The sequence below is a fragment of the Rhipicephalus sanguineus genome, chromosome 1 (genome assembly GCF_013339695.2).
Source record: "Rhipicephalus sanguineus isolate Rsan-2018 chromosome 1, BIME_Rsan_1.4, whole genome shotgun sequence".
NCBI lineage: Eukaryota > Metazoa > Arthropoda > Arachnida > Ixodida > Ixodidae > Rhipicephalus > Rhipicephalus sanguineus.
This window is the reverse complement of record NC_051176.1, coordinates 200,162,317-200,179,696: the sequence shown is the minus strand read 5'-3', so window position 1 is coordinate 200,179,696 and position 17,380 is coordinate 200,162,317. Positions and strand designations below refer to the sequence as shown.

Here is a 17,380-nt window from a genome sequence, read left to right as displayed (position 1 = left end):
ACAAAGTACCTTCTTGCTGCATTCATTTTAAATGTCGGAGTATTTACTGAATAGTGGTCACAGGGTATAAGCGGTTCACGTTACCATTTAGTTACTGGCTTATGAACTTGTCATTAGACTCTCGAGAAGGGGGATAGATTAATATTTCGGATTGTGTTCAATGTCGCTTACACGATCAGCGAGTACTGATCTATGCGCCGTTCACAAGGGTGTAGGCTTCAGAAAAGCAACTTCTATGATAGGTGGACAGTGAGAAACAGTATTACCGCTTTGATCCTCTCTGCCTTTGTAGCAGTTGCGGAGGTGAAATTCAAATGTAGCCATTAGTGCTCATATTGAATCTACATGGTTGTAATTTCTGGATCCCAGTAGGTCGTGTGCTGTTTGAATACACATTTTTAAATGCGTTGATAGAAGCGCAGCTTTGGATTAAAAGATGTTAACACATCAGAGCCGTTGCAGCATCATACTGAAAAATAGAGTTATGGTTCCTTCTATTTCAACAACCCTCTAATGACACGGCGTTTCTTGCAGGCTTTGTGACCGGGACTACACCCCAAGTAATCAAAGATGAAGCAGTACCTCGCTCTAGGTGAGTTGATGAAGCCACGCTTTGGCTTCGCATCACTTGCTTCAGTGACGAATTTCTCTGTGATGTTGCCAGTTTCCAACACCAGGCACATAGAGCAAGAGTGTTGCGATGCTGGGACTATTACAGCTGCCACTTTAACTAATTACGCTACATTAGATGTATAACACAAAGGCGATTTTTTTAAACGTAACATTGGGGTTCTTCAAAAACTGACCTAGTTTGAAGCCCCTTTTAAATGGCATTGTAAAAATGACGTTAGATTTCTTTCTCGTTTCTTTTTACAGAACAGATCATGACATCATAGTCCAGTGCGTTTGTGCTGCACAATACCACCCATTCATGCGCTCCTGAGTTTATTCAGGGCCACCAGCCTATATCACTGCGTGTGATTAAACTAACGGATAAAAGCGTGTTCGTGATTGTGCAATCAAATCACCAGTAAATGTTTACCCTCGGGACTCAGCCTGACTACCTTCCGTGCCCTTTCCCTTAACACCCATCTCTCTTCTTTCTCACTTTTAGTCTTGCTTGTACTGTCGGTGTACCTGCCAGGTAGTGTTTATAGTAAACAACTGCGTACTACTCTGGTGTGTTTCTTGAGAAATATTCAATAGAAAATTCGTCCAATCTCTACAAATACCATCCTTCTCGATTATTTTCGTGCTTGCTGCAAATGCGCCCGAGAAATCTTTAGATCTACCAGGCCTCAAGGTAGATATAAAGTGTCGCTCGTGGACGCTTTGTGCGAGCACCAAATTCATGTCATTCTTCGCCTAATAAGAAGCGGAATCGTTGCCACATGTAATGGCTGGGAGACGTAATTGGGGGTGACACCCTTCTTCGTTGCATCAAGTTAAACGAAAGACGATGGTGAGGAGGAATATGATTATACAATTTAAACATTTCGCTTTAACAATTTGAACCTGTCATTACTTTTAGTAAATTCATTGACACGTTATAAATATTTTCTACTCTACTAAGTACAGTTATTAAGGTAGCGGCATAGAAGTCAAGTAGTTAGACTAGCTGATCATGTAGTACGCACACAGCAAGATAAGTGCTTGTTCGCTCCACTTTAATTGGCCGCGCCCTCAGTGCTCTTCAAACTAAAAATCCATAATGCATGCATACACAGCGTTCATTGCGTAGTACACATTCAAATACGTGAGCATAAATGTTTCAGCCTTGCTTCATCCTGAAGCACGTTTTCTACATTGAGAGTGATTGAACCGATATCTATGTCCTTTCGGCAACAGAGGAGGCAGTACACGTTACCTCTTTCTAGTTTCAAGCTGTCCTCCTGAGGCACCAGGACATAACAATACCTTATTTTGTTTGCGCTGCCAACATGCTGTCCGAAAATGATTTTCATGAAGTTGACTCATTCTTGCGAAACAGTAACTCTACTACATTGAGGTCGAGCTCCATTGAGCTACATTGAGCTCCGCTGAACGTCAGGTTGTGTATTTCATTGGCTTTGAAGGCTATCATGCGTTCGAAACATCAAAAAATGAAAACGCGATTCCAAATAAGCTGGAACTCTGTTTCTTGTGTTTTAATATTACAAAAACAACGAAGAACATATCTTTGGTTAGATAAAAACGACGTCTTATGACGTGAACTCTGTGTTGATAATAATAGGAATATTTTCAAGCAACATAGCACGCAAGCTCAGAATATTGAGCTGTGAAATTGAATGCAAAGGTAGTAAACAGTAAACCAAAGGTGAGCTGGTAATTAACTATTCTGCGAGTCGTTACAGCGCCCTACAAAGATGCGCGCGTTATCTCTGGGAGCATTGTGAGGAAAATGACGTCATCAGCACTTCGCATCTGCCATAACGCCATTTGTGATGACGTCACAGTAACAACACAGTAACATCTCGTGGCATAGCGCGACACTACCATTGCTTGAAGTCAGCGACAATAGTTCTGCTGTGGGCAAGCATACTTCAGCTCGCCGGCATTCTCTATGCGTTGGCAATGGTGCTTTGATTTACTGCAAGACTTAGGTAACGATTTTATGGGTCCTTTCCTCGATGCTTCGTTCCTTGAGAAGTCGCCACAGACCCCTTGCTTTTTTCGCAACAAACAATGAATATGATGCCCTTCAATGGAAGATTTACGATGTGAAGCATCGGTCCTTGAATGTAAAACCTAAAATTTTGCATCACCTGCGGAAACGTCGCGCAGGTGGTGCAGTACGCCTTGCAAGCAAAAGAAAGCCAGGCATACAGCAATTCACGCTCTCGCGAGAGCGCTGAGTTGAGGAGTTAGTGAGCTGACAACATTAACTAGATATATAGGTTACACTGATTCGCCAAGGGGCACTAGCACGTTAGCAGAGGGGATAACTCGTGCAACGTAGAGCGCCTTAATATCGTATAAGAGTTATGTCAGCAAATCAGGTGCACACACAACGCACCAGAAAAAAGGCCGTCAAACATGGGATTTCTGTGTGGTACTAACGGCTTGAGGTACACTTATGAAATTTCCCAGAATGATGAAAAAGAGAAAGCGTGAAATACAACGGCCGCTATCATCACATCTGCAGTTGATATTTTGTCGGTCGCCCTCATCAAACGGAAAAAAAAAGAAAGAAACTTCGCTCAGCAGCTGCGCGGGACAGTGTAGTGCCCCGCGCAGTACGTGAGCACTACAACACTTCAACTTCACTGACCACGTGGTTCATGCGTATTTATTTTTCTCTTCCTCTCACAGCTCTCACCCTTGTTGCCGTGGCTGTTGCGCTACCAAGGGTAAGACCACTTACATTGTACCCAGGAAAATTTCTCACGGGAACTGAAATTGTTCTTGAAGCATTATCTCCAATAGCTTGAAATGAAGACCTTACGAAGGAATTGGTATATAACCGAAAAGTGTTGCAACTGTTAAGCTAGATGAAGCAAAAGCAATCGAAAACGATAGAAAAAACGACGACACTCATGCAAACATAGTCAAATGCATAATTGAGTCAGCAAAAGGAGTAAAATACGTGCCACATTTATCTGCGAAAAAGAAAGCTCTTGCGTCGAGAAGCCTCTGTTGCTTATGTATGTTGGGTAGTCTTGAAAAGTGACGTACACGTTTGCGCTTTCACTAGTGCACATCAAACATTTGTACCTTCCTTTCCTCAAGGAATTTACAAGTCGGGAAAGTGCAGGTAATATTTAAAAAAAAAACAAAAAAAGCGTAAGAACCGTATCAGCAAGGCACACACCCAAGAAACACACCGTGAGTGCCCCGCCAAACGTAAAGACACCCTCACCTGCGGACATCTACGCGAAGAGAAACGTCGTATTAGACAGGTCGGCCCAATTTGTAGGGCGCACTGTGCGAACGCTTGTGAAGGAGGGAGGAGTGAGAGGGAAAGTCGAAGGGAGGTTTCTTGGGCCTACGTGAGGATCTGTCAGTTGCTGTCATCGCGGTGGTTTGATGGCCTGTTCGGACGTCTCCGGAAGTGATTAGCCGTCTTTTCGGAACGATGACAGTGGGTGGGTCGCCGCTGGATTACATCGTGCGCTCTTGCATTTGGAGAATCTCGCGCCTAGCCTCTTCTATCGTAGCGCCGCCACTCGCTGGTGGAGAAAAGCCGACGTTACAGCGATTGCTTGGGGAGAGGCATGAGCAAGTCTTCGCAACATTCCTTCTGCGTCCAGCGCCTCGTCGAAGAGAGCAACCGCACTTTACATAACTCTGAATTTTGCCGCGCGTCTCAGGTGATTTTCCCTAAAATAGAATGAGAGGCTTCAATAAAAGTGCGGGTTCATGAGCTGATTGCAGTTCGTTGTACCTTTGAAAAATGAACTAAGACTACGCCCCCGTTTATCACTAAAAGGAACGAAAGAAATATTTAATGTTAACGCGCACAAAACACACATGCGCACATGAACAAGAAGAATGGAAATAGTGGAAGATTTTCTAAAACGATAGCAAAGCGTGTTGACAAATGTAAGGGGACCGCAGGTCGTCAGGATAGTGTCGCCTACTTAAGCGTGCACAAAAGGTGGAAGGAGATTACAAGTATATAAAGAAGGATGACAAGACGGCCAAACTTTTAAGTGATCTCTCAGTTTCTGACAGCTTATCGTCGTCGAAAAATAAAACATGCACAGCGCTTGCACGCTCCTTATTAGCCCCGAAGTGAACGTTGTCGGCGTCCGTTATTGACGCCTCAATGAAAGCCCCGTCGCAAAACTATAACGTACGCAACTACTCCATCACGCCTCTTTCACTCAACTGGGAACGCAGAATTTGTCCACCCTTCAAACCTCGCGTCACACGAGGGACGCTCAGGAAACACGGCTTCATAGCTCAATGCGTGCCAATGCATCACGGCCATGCCGATTAGAATGTGCTCATTCTCATGCTCATTTATATCTCGCAGGTGCAATGTGTTTAATGATTATGTCTTTGGTGCAGGAACATAAGTTCAGCGAAAACACCACTAGTACCTGCTCTTACAGTGATTAACTTTTTCATTCACTTCTTGACAGGTTACGAACAACTTCGTCATCATTTTTCGCGAGCTTTGCAAACCGAGATAGCGTTAAATGAGCGATACAAAATATATATATCGATACGGGAAATTAGTTTAGTAATCCATGACAGCAACTTCCCTACTGCACATACATATGTATGTATTATGTCCTAGCTCCTGCCCTTGATGCACTTTTTGCGCCATCCCACGTGCGACATGGTTCGAGTGTTCTGGCATCTTCTTCGGAGCTTCTTACACTCGCCTACGTACAAGGAGCGTGGTGAAAGCCCACACGAGCGTATATTGATTAGTGCATGCGGAGTCTACAGAAATAAGTAATGCGCAGACCCCACGCAGCACGCCCTGCTGTGACACATTTTCTTACAAAGCCGTTTTTCGAAGCAGCGGGGCCTGAGATCGGGCTACATGGTTTTCCATCTTGTTAAACAACGCGAAACTAGACAGCAAAAATAGCGGGTACGAAAATAGCTTGCTATACAAAAGCATGCTCCTGCTTTCAACATTCAAGATATTCTCCACTTGCTCAAGATACGTGTAATAGAGGGCTCGGCGAGGGCTCCGCGTACTTAAAAAAAAGAGAGAGAGAAACCGATATGCTTTCGTCGCACGTTTATATCGTCAGAGGCTGCATGTATCTTCGAGAGGACAATGTTTATTCAAATAAAAATGGACTTTTTTTATTTTTCGCGGTGACGAACTGGTCAATCTTTCCGTGGACTTTTTTCATGATCAAAGCTTCGCGCACTCATGCGATTGATGGATCAGAGATGAGAGGTCATTGTCTTTCAAATCAAACTTCAGTAGGCAAGAAACTAGAATCGCTGAGCCTCGCGAAACGAATAGACGGGCAATAGCCGAAAATCTCCCCCACGTACAAAAAAAAGCTCCACATTTTACTGCACGCTACGAAACGTTTTGGTATTATTCGAGTTTTCTGGGAAAAGGAGCATAAAAAACATCTTATGTGCATCTACAGCCGGGATGTATGTGTAACGCGCATTCATGTGACCGTATCTATGCACAGACATTGGCTATGTAAAGTAGACAACCCGTCCCTTGCTCTCTATTACACCAGTATCAGCAGATGGGTAGTGGTGCTCTGCAGTAGCGCGGTCGAATGTTCAAGAAATTCCTTTTTGTTCTGCCTCCCCTTTTCTTTCCGCCATCGCAGTCTAAACGGGCAGCCTACGAGCTGCCGGACGGCGTCGAGTTCCTCGTCGGATCCGTGAAGACCTCCTTTACCTGCCCAGCCAAGAATGGTTACTTCGCGGACGTGGACAACGCCTGCCAGATCTTCCACGTGTGTAACGTCGTGCCCAAGGAAGACGGCAGCACTGAGGTGCAACAGTACAGCTTCCTGTGCGGCAACCAGACCGTGTTCAACCAGTTCTCGCTGACCTGCGCCCTGCCTGAAGATGCCATCCCATGTGGAAGCTCGGCCGACTTCTTTTACCTCAACGACAGGATCGGCCAGGAGAAGGTGAACCTGCACGACGACGCCGACCTGCAGCGTGCCGTCCAGATCATCCCGCGGTACCAGCAAGCACCATTCAAGGCTTGAAGCCCACTGCCGCCGCCACCGCCACGTTCACGCGAACGCGACACCGTACTGTAGCCAGTTCGAATCGAGCCTGTGATCGTGTGAATGAAGAACCGTGACCGAGGCGACAAGCCGCAAAAGAACTCGCGCACACGTCCACCGCGTGCTCGCTGTTTTTTTGCCTTTGTTACAGCGCTTGCCTACGGCATGCGATGGTTTCTATCCGAGCAAAACGACACCTACGCGAAGGAACCATCCCACATAAAGTAGCCCATACTGCAAGATGCCCACATAAATTATTAGGAGACCGAAAAAAAAAAACCACTGCTATTATATGCAGCGCTTCGTGCAGAAACATAAGAACTGCCGTCGGACCGAAAAGGTAGAGAGAAGGCGCGAGGAGAGCCAAGTAAAAAGAAAAGCGCATAGAAACCTGCTTCGCGTCGCTCCAGCATTTATAAAGTAGGCACTGGAGCAACGTACAAAGCCCGTCATGGAGGATCACCCGACGGCGATGACGCGGAAGGCGCACACTGCCGCTCGCTTGTATTTTAGCTAGGCTCACCACATTGTCGCATTCGTGTCGACGCTGCCAATGAGATACGGAGATTCCGTTATCTTTCAGCGCCTTGCGCACGTCCCTTGCTTTGGGTTGTACAGTCATAAATGTCCTGGGATAGAACACCACGAGTGTTCTCTTGCGACACCTTACTACTTTCGAGCTCCTCCACGCGGTTTTGGCTTTCTTTTTGCTTTTGGGTGCAGGTCTGCTGAGCAATCCATTGGGTAGGAGCACAATGCCTGAAGCTACGTGACGTTGCCGCTGTTGGTCCTCTATTCTTAGTCATTAGCCATGTAGCTAGCGTCTTCGCTTCTCTGCAGTCATCCGTGAGCTTGTATGTACAAAAAGGGAACTGAAAAAAAAAAAGAAGAAAATGTTCCTGCTGGCTTGGTGGCTGTGTGATGCTCCATGGGTAATTTAGCATGGGTAATTCTTTCTGTTGCCGCTGAGCTTCTGGAAACTGCAACTTCCTGTGTAACAGAAGTGTCCGGTGTTGCAATCTTTGCTGCCTTTTCTCGACTGTCACATTTCTCGGATATGCGTTAACGCATAATGTACAAAATGCCAAATGCTTTGTGTGACACCTTGAATATGCTGCGTCATGGTGAAATCATGGTCTCATACGCTTTGCACGAATAAAATACATTGTTGGTCGTTTCCCTGGGTCCTGTATTGTTCTCAAGGTGATTAGCACTACTGAAATACATATGGACACACCACGAGGTTTCTTTGGCGTGGCGCATCGCAACTTCCGAACAACAAACATTCTCAAGCAATGCACAGATTATGGCTTCACGGCATGGTAGTTGTTCGTGAGGTGAAACCACCACCACGTAACGAGTATCTTCTTGAAGAGCTATGCTATTATGTTTGTAATATAGACCACCAAAGTTTTCACAAAGATTGCTGAGTGCATTGAAATTTTGAAAAGCAAACTTATCAACTTACAACCCTGTTTTCAGCAATCGAACACTACGTCAGAATTCCGTAAACTGCGCCCATAGCTGATAATATATCTTAAGTGCCAATAAATCTGCGCCAATAATACATATAAGGTTAACAAAATTCATATATTGCGCACTGCTATGAAGAATTTTTGCAAAAACCTCGTAAACATAGTAACTACTTCACGTAAGCTGCTAATTCACACGTAAACTACTTTACTTCAGATGTCCTATTGCATGCAGCTTTCAGTAATTCGATGCCTGTTTTTGATACAGCGTTACGGATTTGTAGACTTCGTGCTCTAATTTGTTTTTAAATTTACTGCAATTTGAGGTCCGTAAATAAAACTTGGCATCCCACAATTTCAGGAATAGAGCTTTCTCACTCAGCTGCAACAAACCTCGTTGAAATCGGCCCAGCTGTGTTCTCAAAAACTCACACGGTTCCTTTTGCATTTGCCTAAGACGACTCGGAGGCGAAAGCCATCTTCTTTTCTATCTTCTCAGTAGACTGTATTGATCTACACCCCCCCCCCCCTCCAAGATCTTTCGGCAACCAAAGTGGTTCTGCACTACCTCCGGGATCGGCCCACCTTTGACCAAGCGACGATGTCCTGTGATGACGTCACGTTAGGTGATGTCGTCACATGATTTTTTTTTTTTTTGCATCACTCGTGTTGACGCCGACGGCAACTTTTCGCGTTTTGTGAGGCATCTAATCTAAGGTTAGATGGAACATGGAGCTCTGAGAATTATCGCGAAAGGAAACCTCTTATATATATATATATATATATATATATATATATATATATATATATATATATATATATATATATATATATATATATATATATATATATATATATATATATATATATATATACAGGGCATCCCAAATATCATGCAGCATGATTTAAAAAAAGAGGAACGTAGTTACGCGAAGGACACCTAGTGCATATTGTTCTCAGTATACTGTAGTAGCCACTACTACTTTTTCCGTTAATGAGGTTTAGTTAATCAGTCGTAATTATTTTTAACTCGACAAATACTCACCTAATCATTAAATGTCAATGAGGCATATCTAGGCATGCCCAAATGACATCTAACTGCGCTATTTTCAGCAACGTACTAATTACGTGCTCATTTTTTTCCGGCTGGTAAAGAATGCACGCGAAATATGGAAAATAACCCGTGACTACGCTCCCACCTTTTGCAGCTGGGAGCGTAGTCTTGACTTGCTACCTCAGTGACCCTGTTTGAGGGCGCTGCTTCCTGATGCGCGCTGCAGTCTAGTCACGTGTCATTTTTCAAATTTCGGGGGCGTCGAGTGCAGTTAGATGTCATTTGAACATGTTATATATATATATATATATATATATATATATATATATATATATATATATATGTGTGTGTGTGTGTGTGTGTGTGTGTGTGTGTGTGTTTGTGTGTTTGTGTGTGTGTGTGTGTGTGTTTGTGTGTGTGTGTGTGTGTGTGTGTGTGTGTGTGTGTGTGTGTGTGTGTGTGTGTGTGTGTGTGTGTGTGTGTGTGTGTGTGTGTGTGTGTGTGTGTGTGTGTGTGTGTGTGTGTGTGTGTGTGTGTGTGTGTGTGTGTGTGTGTGTGTGTGTGTGTGTGTGTGTGTGTGTGTGTGTGTGTGTGTGTGTGTGTGTGTGTGTGTGTGTGTGTGTGTGTGTTTCGCGCGCGTCATTTGCTGCCGTTGCTGGTGCATGTGCTCTCCCGCGCTCCTCGAACGCCGTTTCAGTTTTCAAACGGCAACGTGAGAAACTTTCTCGTGGTGCAGGGACTAGAAAGGCATAGATGAAGTTTTTGCCTGACTTAAAAGCTCATATGAAATCCCCTCAGTAGTAGCTACAAGCGTTCGATTATCAGTAGCCACGTAACTACGCTAATTGGATGAGTTAATTAGCGCTGATATCATTACATTTCTGTCCCATGCAAAAATGTGCATATATAGAGGTTTCCTTTCGCGATAATTCTCAGCTGGAAGTAGAGCTCCATGTTCTATCTTTACTTTCGCCTTCCATGTTTTTCTTTTTTTGCTTTTCCATCCTTAAGACGCGAACACACCAACTACGGTGCAGAAGCCTGGAGCCTCACGAAAAGGGTTCAAGTCAATTCAAGTACGATTCAGGGAGGTGTGGAAAGGAAAATCATAGGTGTAACACTAAGGGAGAACAAGAGAGCAGAATAAGTCAGGGAACAAACGCGCGTTAAGAACATCTCAGTAGAAATCCAGAAGAAGAAATGGACGTGGGCAGGGCTTGTAGCGAGAATACAAGACAACCGCTGGCCATTAAAAGTACCAGACTGGCATCCAAGAGAAGGCAAACGCGCCATTGGGAGGCAGAAATGTGGGCTGCTGAGATTAAGACGTTTTCGGAGATAACGTGGCCGCAGCAAGCACAGTGCCGGGTTAGTTGGAGAAACGTGGGGGATGCCTTTGACCAGCAGGGTGAGTGAGGTTGACGATACCAACTAGCTTGGATTCAGAATCTTACTCCGTATATATTCCGGCCAATCCACGTTGAACGTTGAAAAGCACAATTATTTGATTTCTACGTTTCGGCAGCGGCCTGGTTTTAACACGATAGCGTAAAAGAGCTCGTTTCGCAGAAATTCCGGTGTCGGGGTCGGTGGCGGCGTCTTTGGTTGTGAGTGAAAAATCAGCGTTGTCCACGAGCGAAAATTCGAGGTATAAATGCAAAGAAATAAATAATAAAAAAAATATTCGGTTCTAGTAGGACCGCTGTTGCGACCCGGGTTTAGCTGCATCCCACCGCTGACGCCAGTTGTTGCGACGTTAGGGTTGCGTCGTACCCGGACTCAATTTGGTAGCGTGACTGAGTCTCCGGGTTGAGGAACTGATGCTCAGAATTTGTGGAAACGAAAATAAACAAGTTTACTAGCATTCTTGTACACCCATTTACATAGTGAAAAGGTAAGAACTGCACAGGGGCAGAAATTCGGCCTTGTTGGTAAGACATGAGGAAAATATTCAGCGCAAAATGACACAAGCACGAGAAGGGAGGACACAACACGTGCGCTAACTTTCAACGAAATGCAATTTTGTTGAAAGTTAGCGCACGTGTTGTGTCCTCCCTTCTCGTGCTTGTGTCATTTTGCACTGATTTTTTTCCGAAAAGGTAAGAGTTCAGCGACGAACGAAGTGGATGAGCCATTAACCCAGGCCTCTGAGCGTCTTGTCTCACTCAGCACCGTAGTTATAACACTTCAGGCTGGCTCCTCCTTCTTAACAATCACACACACGACACCACCCACCAAGACGCCAGCGAATTGCACTGTCGCAGACGGGTCGTTGCACTCGTTGATGCAAGACAGTTCCTGCGCGCAATGACGCTCACGTGGGGTCAGCCGGGAGAACAGGATATTGGCGAGTTGCTGCGCCTCTCCCCAGAAGGGCAGGAAAGAGTCTACGGCGACTTATAATTGCTATGGTCAAAACAGATGAATTTGGCCGGCACCGTAGCATCCCAAACATGCCAAAGCGGCCTATTGTGAAGACGGCACCAGCTTTGACGTTTTTGTGCCGCCCATCGGAGCTCGCACGATTGTCTTCCATTTGTGGACACTTCCCGCCGCGGAGAGCCAGTTTCTGCGAAGGATGAATGTGTCACGAGTCGTGTGAGAACGCACCGCCAGTCCACTCTCAGAGACAACGCGTCGCCACTGTCAGTGATAACATCGGGGATTCGAACCTGCGACCCCTCTCTACGTAGCGCGATGCGTTTAGCCGCTCGGCCACCACGCATACAGCCTCTAGCATACTAACGGCGAGCTATTTATATGCACCATATAGCGTCGGTGGTACGCACATCTCGGAGGTTCTTCAGCGGCTTGACTATCACCCATCAGATGGCGCAAAGGGCCCGCGGGGCGCGCTTCTAAACGGCATCGCCCCGCCGTGTGGCTGTATTTCGTCGCTCCGCATGCATGGATTTTGGAGCCGGAGGACGTCCGCACTTTGGCTTGCCTTGTGGCACGGTTTAGGTCTCCACCGAGAAGCGAAGTGAGGCTAGCGATTGGGAAGGCGATACAAACACGGTCCGATTAGGCTGTAGTATTCTACTCTTGAAAGCGATGTTCAAGCGTACTCCAAGTTTTTTATCAAGGAAGGCTCCAAAAGCACAATGACCGCTGTTTTTATACATTTCAGGTAGAGCATTGCTACAATGTTCGACAACTAATTGACGAATGTTGTAAGCAGAATTAAAAAAAATGTCGCTATACACAATACAAAAGGATAATGAAAAAAAAAAAAGCTGTGAGGATACACGACAACAAATAACTTCGATATAACCAAGGTGCCATCGTTAGGCTCTTGCTAAAAGGCAAAAAGGGAATGGTGATTCCGGGAAATGTAATTACATATACACACCGTGGCGACAAAAGCACTCCATTTAAGCATCATAGCAGGGGCATTATATTTCTTACAAGAAACACATAAGGAAAGCAATACTATCGGATGCATAAATTGTAAAATTTATACAGTAACCAAAAATGTCTTGCTGCATCGCTATCTTAATTAAGAAAATTCCACCCACCATGATTTTTTTTAATTGAAATGATGAAATAGGACAGGTTGGTGCCATTATGATGGCACCGGCTACTCCTTCTCGCTTAGGAGACAAAATATGTAGTAAGAAAAATAATAAGGGCACAAAATGCAATACAGTAGAACACACGATGTGAAAATACGCACAGACGAAAATCACATGGCAGTTCAGATACGTCTAATAGGTTCATATGTACACAAGTACATATCACAAGTTCAAATAGGAAAAGTCAGTTCACATGTAGACATTCAAACTCAAATATTAGGTATTGGTTGACTTCAAACTCAAATATTCGGTATTGGTTGACATACACAGGAAAACACTGACCCAAATGATTATACATAAAATCAAACGCACTATAACAACATTACACATTTCCTTTAGTATGAAGGGGAAGTCGACTTCGTGTACAGTAGGTCAATATTCCCATAAATTATTGGTTTCTTCAAGAAACTTCTCCATTTACCAAAGAAAGTGGACGTAGTGGTTTCCGACAATAGTATATTGGTTACCCCGAACGGCTCTTCTTTGTGCACTGACATGCCTCGCACGAACGACATAAGGTAAGTTATTCATTTTTGTTCTCCATAGCGTATTGAAAAATCTGTCAAGGAGTGCACGCTCAAAACGCCACTATACCTGGTGCTCGAGTCAAGTAACTTCGAATCCGGCAGCAAGTCAGCGGAACATCATTTAGTGGAAATGAGCGGAACCTCAATTAGGGCAAAAATCGGCCCCAACCGTGCATCCATATACATATATGTGCCTTTTAGAATTTGACGTAAATTGATATGAATTGAAGTGGACAAAAAGCCACCGTTTTCGTCGGTGAGATATGAGCCCAATACCTGAACCCATGCGTCTTGCAAGGGACGTCTCCTAAAATACTTACTGGAATACAAAAAGACGCGTAACCACCAAGCAAGGACCCGAGACAGCACAAAAAAAAATGTTGCAGTGGCTTAGCTTGGCTATGCCAGGATAACGTAGCGTTAGCAAAGGTTCAGCTGATTGTTCCTTAGCTTTCCTTATTGTCTAGGATTAGCTTGATTATCATGCTTACTGCTGCTCCAATGACACACACATGGTATACATATTATGTTGCACATGTATATTTTTTTGCCGGGAAACTACTTCGGGATCCGATGAGTTAAGCTTCTCCGCTCTTCTGCGCCGTTGAGCAGCGTTTGAGCTCTCCTTCTCCATGGCTAAACCACACTGGCAAACGCCAGTCAGAGGCGCTATCAAGCGGCTCCAGCGCAGTGTCAGACGGCGACTGCACAGCGAAGGCGAATAGCTGCGCGCGTGCCGGCGCCAGTACGTCTACCTCGGCTACGACGTCACTCCTCTGGAAAGCGCAGACCGGCGGCAGCGAGTCGCGCGCGGCAGCGGCGGAGTGCGCGGGAGGCGCCGGCTCAGTGTGACATCACTGATCCTCGAGCATGCGCAGCACGGCTCCTGAGGAGCCACGCGAAACTGGCTCGGCTAGGCCAGTTTAGCTAACGCTACAAAAGGTAGTCATATCTGTCTCCACATCTCAGACTTCCAAATCCGGCATTTCCTCATCGCATGACCAAGGGACGGCTTGACAGATCCAAACAAAGCTTACACTTCGAGAGGAACCAATCCATTGTTGGTGCAAAACGCCAGGTATCTTGCGCGGCACGTAGCAGAGGCAATGTGCGCGACTAGCAGCAATAGCTCCGTATTGGAAAGAAGGGAACAGAAGGCAGGGCCCATTGCAGAAGAAATTTAACTTGGTAAATCTCATTGCTGGGCTAGTTGATTTATTTGATTTACATACACATATCTTCTTTCCTGTTTCTCTCCTCCTAACTTCCTTTCCTCTGTCTGCTCCCTCCTCCCAAAAGAGTACGCAGGCGTTGTGCCCCTCTAGGTGGCAGTTGCCAGCTTGCTCTCTCCCTCTTTTCTCGGTGTCCTTGTGTATCTATGTATGCAAATCAAATAGATAAATAATACACAAATACACAAGGACACAGAGGAAAGAGGGAGAAAGCAGGCTGACAACTGCTACCTAGAGGGGCACAACGCCTGCCTACCCTTTCGGGAGGAGGAAGGAGACAGAGGAAAGGAAGTTAGGAGGAGAGAAACAGGAAATAAGATAGGAGCGTAACGAAAAAAAATGACGAAGACTGGGACCAAAATAAGTAAAAACACGAAAAAAAACGTCTATAAACGGGTGTCCAGATTCGTTTGGTCCATAAAAGTCAGCAGAGCTCGATGGGCCTGGTCGCGTCGAGATTTACACCCTCTCGGAAAGAGGAAATACGTGCTTACTGAAATAAGCCTGTGCTGTCTCGTGTCCTTCATTGGTGGTTACGCATCGTTTTGTATTTCAGTAAGCATGTACCAACTAGCCCAGCAACAAGTATTACTAAGTTACATGTCTCCTAATTCAGAAATGACCGTATTAAAACTGATTGTGATGGACCATTCACTTCACCGAGAAGCTGCTGACATAGTTCTGTGTCGTATTCCGTAGTGGCGCTCGGCGAACGCCGTCGGCATTCATCAAGGCCCTCCACAGATTCTATAACGGGCGCCGGTAATCTATTATCGCCACATCTTGACCCCACCATGCCAAGTAAACTTGGTGCCAAGGGCAAGGCATACCTGCGAAGAACACGGCCGTTGACTCTTCGCTTTTTTTTTTCTCGCGCTCTTTCTCCTTCATTCTTTCCTTTTCATCATATTTAAGGCTTCGCGTCAACAGCAACGAGTTCCAGAGACTGGCTCACGGAAAGGGTTTTTCCAACCCACAAATCTGGAGACCGACAAAAACTTGAGAACTACTGTCAAATTTCTTTGACTTCTAGAAACATTATACAGTACATAAATCTATTTATACATTTTTTGAGGACACAAATTAACTCTTTCCTAATTAGCACGGCTTGCGACAAAATCTTCTTACAACTAAATTTCAAGAAACGATCCACGCCATTATACACGCTTATAACAGCATTCGGGTCGATTTTTCAAAAGCCTTCGGCGAGGATCCGCACATTGAATAATTGGAAAAATTAGTACATCTTAGCATAAATATAACATTGTACAATAGATAGGCGCGTACCTGACAGGACAAACAGAAAAGGGGAAAGTAATTGACTACAAACCTGTTCCATTACAGGTTACTTCGAGCTCTGATACAGGAGCGCTGTTATTTCTAATCTGTACAATTTTTTTTTTGTGCTTTTTTGGACAATACATGTTTTTTTATAAAAATGATATGTTGGTCATGCGCTTGTCGTCAACGCACACAAACTCTACGTCGAGGCGGAAATACATTTTCCAACCCAAAGTGACATTGATGACTAATTAACAAATCATTCGTTAATTAGCTTTTTAATTATTGACCTGAAGTCCCTTGCTCAAATGAGAAAGTTGTAGTCTGTCGCAATTTATGGCACACCCATTTTTTTTAGAAATGACAAAAGTTGAATGTAATAGATATTCATAATCGAATTTTAAGGCCCATACCAAAACTGACCACATCCGGCACGCAGGAAACGCGACCGCTCTGTTACCTTAGACCGGAACTTGCCGCGATAAAGAAGTGAAAAAATTTACTTCTTCGTTCCATGCTATACGAACAAATGACCTTTTTTTTTTTGTCTTACACTACTGCGAAACTATGAAATTAGCGATACGCGTGACACATCAATTAACCAACGCACTGACTCTTCACGGGAACTTCTACACACACACAAAAAAAAGAAAAACAAGGGCAAGGTGCTTCCACACAAATAAAGAAGAATGCGTCGTTACAAATTGGAAACGAGATCCGACAATAAATGCCTGCAACCGGACGCAAGCTTCACAGAATGAAGCTTACGTGCCACCCTATCAGTTCCTTGTTTACGGCGTGACGTGCCTTCCAACTTGACATGGGTCATCCAGGAAACGCTCGCTGAGGAGTCATCGCGCTCAAGTATCCCTGCGGCGACTAATTGCTAATGCAAAATCCAGTAGCACCGATAAAAGTGGTCAAGCGGCTCGCTGATCCTCCTTGGAACCGGTGCTCGCCGTGGTCGTGTCAAAAGCGCCCAGGATACTGCGCAAGGTCGCGATACTCTGGGCTTCCTCGAGAAAATATTAACCGAAGGAGGTCAGAACCGCTTCAGAAACGAGTGGCGTCGACGCCGGCGATGTAGCCTTGAATCGGCGTCGCGTAACGCGGCAGGCCAGAGGTCCGTCAGAAACAACAACAACAAAAAACCTCTCTTCACTTCGGTGTATATTTTCACCTCAGTGGATGAAAAAAAAATTATCGACTGGCCCCGAGCACCGTGGGGGAAGATGAATAAATTTGCCGGGCGATCAGGAAGCAGCCGCACGCGCGTTCTTACGAAGCGTGCATGATAAGGGTAGAGATTATATATATTATAGTTAACTTGAAATGTTCCAGTTTGGGCAGACGCATAAATCCCTGTAGTGTGATAACGCTTGCAGCGAGTGGGGCCGTATTTATTATACGGTGTCTGTTAACTTGAACGCCGGTAACAGCGCCCGATAGAGGATTACCCCTTTATGGGGCGGCATGTTGCCGTTTGGTACACTGGCGTTGGTGGGAGTTTCAAACTACTCCGAAAATGTTTAATTCTGGTTGTGTATATTATACACGCACACATA

The 17,380-nt window shown here is 45.0% G+C and overlaps 1 protein-coding gene across 1 annotated transcript; it reads left to right on the top strand.

Annotated features, from left to right (window-relative positions):
- Positions 1-524: 524 nt before the first annotated feature.
- LOC119405263 (U-scoloptoxin(01)-Er1a) lies at positions 525-7,851 on the top strand. The gene is made up of 3 exons (XM_037672078.2): positions 525-592; positions 3,313-3,350; positions 6,264-7,851. Exons 1-3 carry the CDS (start codon positions 571-573, stop codon positions 6,651-6,653), a joined length of 450 nt encoding a protein of 149 aa, XP_037528006.1. The 5' UTR covers positions 525-570; the 3' UTR covers positions 6,654-7,851.
- The last annotated feature ends 9,529 nt before the right edge of the window (positions 7,852-17,380 follow it).

Coding starts and splice junctions, on each gene's coding strand:
- LOC119405263 (XM_037672078.2), top strand. CDS start 571: ATGAAGCAGTACCTCGCTCTAG. Junction 593..3,312: donor GAAGCAGTACCTCGCTCTAG/GTGAGTTGATGA, acceptor TTCCTCTCACAG/CTCTCACCCTTGTTGCCGTG. Junction 3,351..6,263: donor TGGCTGTTGCGCTACCAAGG/GTAAGACCACTT, acceptor CCGCCATCGCAG/TCTAAACGGGCAGCCTACGA.